General features: G+C 47.6%; 1 protein-coding gene across 1 annotated transcript in view; it reads left to right on the plus strand.

Annotated features, from left to right (window-relative positions):
• The window catches only part of ULK1 (unc-51 like autophagy activating kinase 1), a 156,122-nt gene that overhangs the window by 26,782 nt on the left and 119,258 nt on the right, over nt 1–10,082 (plus strand). Inside the window, 2 exon segments of the mRNA XM_015408703.1 lie at nt 5,467–5,499; nt 7,389–7,425. Coding sequence (XP_015264189.1) covers nt 5,467–5,499; nt 7,389–7,425 — 70 coding nt within the window.

Genomic DNA, 10,082 nt, shown 5'->3' on the forward strand with positions numbered 1-10,082 from the left:
ATTTATTTATTTAATTCAATTTATATCCCGCTCTCCCTGAAACCGGCTCAGAGTGGGTGACTGTAGTTTATAAAGCATACAATATAGGAACTTCCCAACATTACAAAAAACAATCATAAGATCACTAAAATCGCTGTGATTTTAACTGTATTTTGTGTTTTAATACACTTCGGTGTTTTAGCGTATACATATACGGGGTCATTTTGTAGAAAAAGAGGTGCAGGAGCTCATTAGCATAACTTATAACTTATTTGCATATGCCAGACCCCCCCGACATCACCGGAAGTGTGTCAGAAGGCAACACCCACCGCTCAGGCTCCACTGGACTGTTTTGGATTGCTAGCTATTGGGGGGGGGGGACTTGCAGATCTGTCCTCACAGAGGAGGGAGAGCTTGTACCTGAATAAAACTTGGTCTTAAAGGTGCCACTGGACTGTTTTGGATTGCTAGCTATTGGGGGGGGGGGACTTGCAGATCTGTCCTCACAGAGGAGGGAGAGCTTGTACCTGAATAAAACTTGGTCTTAAAGGTGCCACTGGACTGTTTTGGATTGCTAGATATGGGGGGGAACGTGCAGATCTGTCCTCGCAGAGGAGGGAGAGCTTGTAGCTTAATGCGGGCCGGGGGGGCTCTGCAACTTACCTGGTTGCTTCTTGCTCCTAGTGGCCCAACTGAGGGCTGCCGGGAGCAGGGAGTGGGACTTGTTGCATGTGCCCGCCCCCTGGGCTCCTTACTGCTGGAGCTCTGCTCCTGTGCGCTCCCACAGGAAATGACCCCTGTACACACACACACACACACACACACACATATATTCTGTAAGCCGTCTTGAGCCTGCCATGGCGGGGAGGGCGGGATACAAATTTAACAAATAAAATAAAATAAAACATCTACCATAGAATTCAAGGTGGCGTAAAAACTCAAGTGGGGGGCAGTATACCGGCATCTAATAGAAGGGGAGAAGGGGGGAAGCAGGGGGAGAGAGAGAAGGGAGGAGGGGGGAGGCCAAAACTAGATAAAGCCTATCAGCAAGGAGTAGGGTTGCCATGTCCAATCTTCTTACCGGCAGGGGAGCCTCGCCGGGCTCCGGGAGCCGGTCCTCGATGTGCGCGTGCGCCGCCAGCATGTCACCGGAAGTGACGTGCGACGTTGTTCACATTGAAGGCGTGGCCCCGATCGTGGGAGGGATAACCATAGAGTTTTCCCTCCGACGATCAGGGTCACGCTGCGCTTCAGTGGCCGGAGTTCCCCCCGGGGCCCGATTCCGCGGCAGCGGAAATCGGGCCTCCGAAGCGGGGATTTACCCGCCCTCACTTGGCAGCCCTAGCAAGGAGCCCGTCGGTGCCCCCAACCATGGGCCCGGTGGAGCAACTCTGTTCTGGAGGCCCTGAGGAATTGTACCAAATCCCACAGGGCCCTGATCTCTCCTGGGAGAGTTTCCCACCAGGCTAGACTCTGTAGCATTATGCCCTGCTGAGGTCCTTCCCCTCCCCAGACCATGCCCTCCCCAGGCTCCACCCCAAATCTCCAGCAATTTCCAAACCTGGAGTTAGCCACCCTAGTTGGGTTAGGCCAGTGGGTGAGACCCCCGGCCTTCAGGTATTCAAAATAAGCAATGTGGTTTTTCTTCGAACAGGCCTGTCTTGCTGCTATGCTTTTAAAAAGTCTTCTTCTGAGCATGGGGAAATGTGCTTTTATGTACTCTCGGTGAAGCTGCAGGCTCCCCAAATAAGTCATGGACTTATGCGTCGGCCATAATTATAAGGATGCCGCTGTAATAACTGGCCAGCAGGATCAGCTGGCCTAATGGCTGCCCGGTGTCTGCAGCCTGTGTGGCATTTGGCCCTGGGCTGCAATTGTATGTATCCTTATTTGGGAGCAAGTCCTATTGAATTCAGTGAGGTTACTTCTGAGTAACACATTCTTGGAGAGTGTCCTCACCCTTCATCAGGCCATGATACAAATTGCTTTTCCTATGGGGCTTAAGGTATTTATTTAGGTACCGGCTCAAGTTGGCTGATGGCTATCTCCTCTGGATGCCAAAACAGTGCTCTGTGTTTGCCCTGTAGTCGATTGGTTTCCTGTGTTGCCCGTTTCTGGTCTGTAGAAGCAGGGCATGTGTTGGACTTCCCAAAGGTCATTTATGGAGGCATAGTTGTGTTGGGACCTCCTCTTTGCAGGTGACAGCCTGTATCAATACGTGTGCCACTGTGGTTGTGTCCAGTGGTTGTTTTAAAGCAGGCCCGTAGCCTGCGTGGGGGCCTGGGGTCCCGGCCCCCACGGATTTTGCGGGCCCCCTCCCTTTATACCTTGCTTTAAGTCTGTTGCTGAATCTTCTGCCTTGGATTGGGGGGGGGGGAGCTTTTCAAACAGTGTAGGAGAGAAGAGATGAACAGGGATGGTTTGCCCTTGCCTGCCTCTGCATAGCCACCCTACACCTTCTTGATGGTTTCCCATCCAGGTACTAACCAACTAGGGCTGACCCTGCTTAGCTTCCGAGATCTGATAAAACCAAGCTGGCCTGAGCCATCCAGGTCAGGGGAACTGGTGTACTCAAGCCCATTTTCTGTTTCCCTTGCTATGCCACTGAGGAGGCCCTTACTCATGAGCAGACATGAAAAGGGCCTCTCGTGGGATCCGGGGGGGGGCAGTTTTTTTAAACATAAATTTTATTAAATTTTTCATATACAACAGTACATACCGAAGTCAGATAGAATATAAAAAGAAATGCAATCAACAACTTGATATTATAGACAGAATAGCCACAATCAGGTTATAAATGATTGGGGTGCAAAAACCATCTATTCTGGATAAAATTATGCCCTAAATTATCTTTGTAATAAGCCATTATAACTCTTGACTTTGAACATAACTATTGTATAACTAAACTATACAACATGATCTGGTATTTGGGTTCTTTTATTGCTTCCCAATCAAATTTGTTTACCGATATTTTTTTCCAAGATAGGATACAATATATTCAAAGGACTATATATCTCACATTCTGTTTGGTTTGATTATTATAAATTGAAAAATTCTCTAACATAAATAAATCGCATACTTTATGGATCCATTGCTCTATTGTGGGGGGATTTTTTTCTTTCAATTTTTTGGCTCTAACAATTTTTTCAGCCGTAAATAGTATGTTTATTAATTTTCTTCTAGCTATAGATGTTGGGGGACCCAGTTGCCTGACACCCCTGGACTGTTGTTCTCCCCCACCTGCCACCTTCCTTCCTCCCCCCACCCTTTTACCTGGTTTTTTTAAAGCAAATTGAGGATGTTCTCTGAGCGCCCCCCCCTTTATTTTGTGTTTTGTGATGCTGTTCAAAGAGTTGGCTTAGCATGGTGTTTTTTAAATTTGTCACGAGAGTCACAGACTCCTGTTGCCAAAAAGACTGTTTTCCTTCCTACAAAAGCCCTCTTGAAATATTGCAGGAAAATTGCACGTTGGCTTAACCAAAGTGACTTTCCCCCATATTCCTCTTGGGCCGGCTACAGCTCTAAGAGCTGCAAACCCTCTGGCTGGGAATCTGGTTGAACGCTGAACTGGGGGGGGAAGGAGCACCGTTGGAGCATGTGCGGGCAAGCTGTTGGTTTCGTGCATCCAGTGGATGAATTCACTGTCGCTGGAGTAAAGTCTTATTTTGGCATCTTGCGTTGCCCGACTTTGCAGGCTTTATAGCTGGGTAAAAGCCTGCAATGCAAAATGCTGTGCTCGTATTCTGAGAAATCACAAGCGTTAAAACTCAGTTGTACTTACAGGACAAAATTGTATGCCTTTACTGTTCATTTAATTGCCATCGGTTCCCCCTACAAAGGATCGTGGGACTTGTAGTTCGGTCAGGATGCTGAGAATTTTCTTTTGGGGGTAGGGATGCCAGGCTCCGCCAGGCTCCAGGTGCTTCAAGTAATGAATAAATATACACTGCTAGAAACTTTTGTAAATTAATGTGTTCTGTTTGTAACTATCATTCTATAAAGTGCATTGTGTATTCTTATAACATCCTAATCAGGTATATATTTTCAGTACATTCAGTATAACAATAACACTCAGTTCATACAATATAACAACTACCAGTCAATTTTGCATCAATATTTTAAAAGTCAAACCCCAACGGGAGTTTCCAGAATTACAAGCCCGCTTCTACTTGCATGAAGTCTTCCAGAAGGGGGAAAGCTTTCATTTATAGTTGTGTAGTGCTCCGTCCATGAATTTTAGCTGATCTCTGTTGTCTGGAGGCTGGTTGTAATTCTGGGAGATCTCCAGGCCTCACCCGCAGCCTTGAGAATGACAGCAGTGCTCCATCCATGAATTTTAGCTGCACAATGTGTCTTTTGTAGGACCGGCAATAGGCATCAACATAAATGAAAGCTTCCCCCCTTTTGAAAGACTTCATGCAAGGAGAAGCGGGCTTTTAAAATACTGATGCAAAATTGACTGGTAGTTGTTATATTGTATGAACTGTTATTGTTATACTGAATGTACTGAATACATATACCTAATTAGGATGTTATAAGAATACACAATGCACTTTATAGAATGATAGTTATAAACAGAACACATGAATTTACAAAAGTTTCTTGCAGTGTATATTCGTTACTTTACCCACGTGGAACTTGGCAACCCTAATTTGACCCCTATAGATTTATATTTATAGAAACAGAACTGCCAGGTTTTGATTCCCATTTTTCTAGACTTATGGGGGGGGGGTATTACCGCTATTATTTCATTAGTCAACTCATTTGTCGTTTCCCTTCTCTGATGCACATGTCACTTTAGTGAGAGCAGCAATTCTGGAATCTTGGAGGGCTTCATTAATTTACCTGTGACTGTTTCTACAGGAGTGAAATTCCTCGCATTGACGTGTTTTAAAACTGCACATTATGTAAAATTTTCCGGAGTAGATTTTTCCTCACCAGGAACAAACCCGAAGTTTTCTCCTTCTTTCCCTGCATTTTTGGAACTTGCTAAAACTGGGGATTCCGAAAACACAGGGGTAAGAAGGAGAAAACTTCAGGTTTGTGCCTGGTGAGGAAGAATCTACTGCAGAAATGGTGTGTGTGCGTTCTGGTAGCTTCATGATGGGAGGGCTAGCAATAAGCCAACGCCTGAAAGGATGGGAAGGGCACACCTACTCGTCTCTGTGAAGTGAAAAACTGTGCAGCAGAATGGAACGGTTTGCTAAACTCCACATTAAATCTTTGGCGCCATTGGTGCTCTCCTCTTCCGCTCTTAACAAATGTAATCCTCCCCAATTATCCGTGTGTGGCATGCAAAGGAAAAGTTGTGTCGTCCCCCCCACAACCACCTTCCCCCCCTGAAAAGCAGGATTATGAGCCAGGGTGGGTGAAGGTTTAACATAAAAATGGGAATCACGATGGTTCTCTCCCCCCCTTCAATTTATGCCTTCAGGTTTTGTTACTCACTGCATAATAATGGCTTTTCTTCCCCCCCTCCCTTTTCAGGAAATGGCCAACTCCGTTTATTTGGTTATGGAGGTGAGTGCTTCTGATATTCTAAGTAAGCCCTTTCACGGGGTCCATTCTCTTCTAACCACACTACTTGGGAAACTATCAAACTGATTAGCAAGCGCTGAGTCGCATGGTGGCTTGCCAATACCAGCCTGGGAGATTCCCCTGAGATTTGGGGGCAGTGTTTGGGGGTGGGGTGGAGTTTTGGGATGAGAGGGACCTAGGGTTGCCAGGTCTGGGTTGGAAAAGATCTAGAGACTTTGGGGGTGGATCCAGGAGAGGGCGGGGTTTGGGGAGGGGAGGGGCCTCAGCATGGTCCAAGGCCATAGAGTCCACCCTTCAAAGCAGCCGTTTTCTTCAGGGGAGCTGATCTCTGTCAGCTGCAGATCAGCTGTAAAAGCGGGAGATCTCCAGGCCCCACCTGGAGGCTGGCAAGCCTAGAGGGACCTCAGTGGGGTATAATGCCATAGCGCCTACCCTCCGAAGCTGCCATTTCCTCCAGGCAAGTTGGTCTCTGCTGCCTAGACACTGGTTGTAATTCCAGATCTCCAGGCCCCACCTGGAGGTTGGCCACCTTGCCAAGCAAAACAAAACTGGACGGTTACTCTGGCTTTATGCTGAGGGATTCAAGCCTTGCTGTATCCAAATCTTTAATTTTTTGCTCTGAGCCTGTTTGACTTTAAGAGAAGATTTTGGCACCTGTTTTTCCTGGCAGGCTTCTTGTGACTGCGAGCAGCTGCCCTGCAGCGAGCCGAATTTAAGTAGCAGGAACCGTTTTTTTCACGCTGATGGGTCTCTGTGCCAGGAAAAACAGAGAGGGGCTGAAGCCCAGGTGGTAGAACACTGGCTTTGCACGCAGAAGGCCCTTGGCCAGTCTTTGGCCTTTCCGCTTAAAGGATTTCAGGTGGCAGATGTGGGCACAGAAGTTTCTCTGCCCGTGACCCTGAACAGCCACTGCCAGCCAGATTGGCCAGTACTAACCAGATGGGCCAGGAATTTGTATATTAAGCCAGGTTCATCTGTTCTGTTGCAGAATTTCTGTCTGTTGTGCAGAAGAGCTTGAACAGAATATACAGTGGCCAGCTTGGTCCGTTGTCTTGTAGAACTGGAATATGGCCTCTGTGATTTTGGAAGCTGGGAATCTTAATTGTATGAGTTTTAGCCAATTAATGAAATTACTAATCAATTCTTTACACAGGGCGTGATTAAACTGCAGCATTGGCTGCCAGAGGATGTAGTGATGGCCACAGGAATGAACAGCTTTCAAAGGAGATTAGATAGACTTATCCTCCATGAACCTATCAGTGGCTGGCTACTAGCCATGGAGATTGAGGGGAACCTCTACATTCAGAGGCACTAATCCTCTGAATCCCAGAGCCAGGAGGCAACCTCAGGGGAAGACTTCGGACTCTATGCCGTGTTGTTGGCGGTCCAGAGGAGCCGGTTGATGGAGCACTGGTCTGATCCATCAGGGCTCTTCTTATGTTCTGCGTGCCAAGTTGTTGTACATTTGTATAGCATCAAAATAATAATGCCAAAATACTTTGTGTGTATTTGGTAGTTGGCTCACATATATAAGGCAGCATGCAGGCTCTTGGGAGAGGCATTCTGAGAGGGGAGTGCCTCTTCTGATAATGTTTGCAGTTCGGGTTTTATATTAAAATAATTAGCATTTTTTTTAAAAAAAAAATCTACTTCCCAGTGAATCAGGATTTCTGTACCTTTCGCAACAATTGTTTGCTCTGATTGACAATTTAGACAGGAAATAGCCCAAGGTTTATCTTAGGCCTGGAGCCATGTTGATGATTTTGAAAAAAATGGCATTTAAGCACATAAACAACACTTTGCATGATCTGGCTGTTCACGTAAAACAAAACTGATCCAATTTGCTTTTCTCTCTCCCTCCCTCCTCCTAGTACTGCAACGGGGGTGATCTGGCAGACTACTTGCACAGTAAGTACACCATGCGGATTCTTTCTTTTGCAGAGAAGTGAGTGTGTGAAAAGTTTTCGGTCTCGGCTGCAGTTCCCAAGAGGCCTCATAACAACCCCCTTGCCCAGTCTGCCCTTCTAGAGGCGTAGGGTTGCCAGGGCGCAGCCGGCACCCCATGGAAGCAGTTGAGGGGGCGGGTGGTTTAAACCGAAAGTGACACCGGGGGGGGAGGGAGGGAGACGTATCATTTTGCAAAAACTCTATGGTTTTGCCATAGAGCAGGGCTGGCCAAACTTGCTTAATGTAAGAGTGACATAGAAGAAGAAGGATTGGATTTATACCCCGCCCTTCACTACCCAAAGGTGTCTCAGAGCGGCTTACAAACTCCTGTCCCTTCCCCTCCCCACAACAGACACCCTGTGAGGTAGGTGGGGCTGAGAGAGCTTTTGACAGAAACTGCTCTTTTTTCAAGAACAGCTCGTATCAGAGCTACGGCTTGCCCAAGGTCATCCAGCAGGTGCAAGTGGAGGAGTGGGGAATCAAACCCGGTTCTCCCAGATTACAGTCCGCGCACCTAACCACTACACCTAACTGGAAGGGGCTGGCTAGATTGACGGCAGGCCTCACCCAGGTTCTCCACAAAGTTCTTCAGGGCATAGTTTAGCTTGACTACTGTATTAGAGTGCTGGCTTTTGCTGTGGATAAATTTGTTGTTGTTGTGACTGACCCAAGGTCACCCCAGCAGCTGCATGTGGAGGAGTGGGGAATCCAGCCTGGTTCTCCCAGATTAGAGTCCGCACTCCTAACCATTACACCAAACTAGAGATGTGAAAGCCCGGAAAAAACCGGAAAAATCCGGGGGGGAAATGGGTTTTTCCGTTAGGGCACCAGTGGGCATCAAAGGGAATTGTCAGTGAGGCCTCCCTCTATGATGGGAGGCCTGGCATCCTTAGGAGGCAAGCCTTGCAGTGTGTGCTGCACTTGGCAGTTCAGAGTTTTTGAGGGGCCTTTTATCAACTGGGGGGGGGAAGCAGTGCCCCCGATTCTGCCTCTTGCTTCTTTCAAGGTTTGTCTAATGTAGAGTGCTAGGTCCCTTGGACCTGCTGGTGGGGGATGGAGGGGTTGAACTTACCAGGAGCGGCAGGGATTGTGAAAATAAACATGTGTCTATGTGACCCAGGAGTGATGTAGGCATGTCAGGGACATGGGGGGGGGTGATGCTCTGGTTTTTGGGCAGATGAGCTTCTATCACAGAGTTTTGCCCAAAAACCAGAGCATCACCCCCAACCTACGTAAGTGACTTCTGGGTCACGTAGGCATATTGTGTTTCATTTCTGTGGTCTTCCCCGTTGGGGGTGTGTGTGGCAATTTATCGCAGTGGCTCAGCAGTTAAAGTGCTGAATTGCAGACCAGAAGGTCTGTAGCTCTGCAGTTCGATACCCTAGTGCCGAGTGCCGTCTCTGGCCCCCGCTCCTGCCAACCTAGCAGTTCAAAAGCAAGAAATTGCAAGTAGATAAATAGGTACCGCTTCAGTGGGAAGGTAACAGCGTTCTGTGCGCCTTGGCATTTAGTCATGCTGGCCACATGACCACGGAGAAGTCTTCGGACAGCGCTGGCTCTTCGGCTTGGAAACGGAGATGAGCACCGCCCCGTAGAGTCGGATTTGACTGGCTTTCAAGCAAGGGAAACCTTAACCTTTACCTTTAATTCACCCCTGCCAGCCAGCTAGCCAGCGGCAGAAAGGTGGGGCCTAAAAGTGGGGGATCCCCACTCCCACCAGGTAGTCTGGCATCCCTAGTCTAATGGGTAGGATTGCTAGCTCTGGATTGGGAAATACCTGGAGATTTTGGGAGTGGAGCCCAAGGAGGCCGAGGTTTGGGGAGGGGAGGGACTTCAGTGGCTGCCTGATAGAACTTGAGAGAGATGTTCTCCTAGATAAGTTATTATGTTTGCTGCAAGGGTTCTGATGGGACCCTAGAAAACATGCTGCTAAGTGTTTTATTGCACCTTATATCCTGTATGTACATCACTGTCCTTGAAAAAGATTGTATTCGATAGGGGTAAATTACTAGAGTCCTGTGGGACTAGTGATTGTGAAACTGACAAAGTGCTGTTTGGATGTTTGAACATACCCTAAACCTGCACTTTGAAATATCGGTTTTGTTGAAACCTATGTTTGATAATATTTGACAACAATATTTACATAATAGTATAGAATTTTTTTAAAATAAAAAATAAAAATCACAAAATAGAAGAGCCGCACAATATGTGAGAAAGAGCCGCGTGTGGTTCTCGAGCCGCGGTTTGGCCACCCCTGCCATAGATTTCTTTGTGGAATGCTAGAGCATCCTGTGTCCCTTCTGGTTTAACTTAGAAGTGCACCGGACATCACACCTCTCCCTTCCAGTTCCTTCTGCTGGTGCCCAGGGCCACAGTGGGCATCAAAGGGCCTCCCTCTATGATGGGAGGCCTGGCATCCTTAGGAAGCAAGCCTTGCAGTGTGTGCTGCACTTGGCAGTTCAGAGTTTTTGAGGGGGCCTTTTATCAACTGGGGGGGGGTAAGCAGTGCCCCCGATTCTGCCTCTTGCTTCTTTCAAGGTTTGTCTAATGTAGAGTGCTAGGTCCCTTGGACCTGCTGGTGGGGGATGGAGGGGGTGAACTTACCAGGAGCGGCAGGG

Source organism: Gekko japonicus, unplaced genomic scaffold, assembly GCF_001447785.1.
Source record: "Gekko japonicus isolate JY-2015 unplaced genomic scaffold, Gekko_japonicus_V1.1 scaffold2152, whole genome shotgun sequence".
NCBI lineage: Eukaryota > Metazoa > Chordata > Lepidosauria > Squamata > Gekkonidae > Gekko > Gekko japonicus.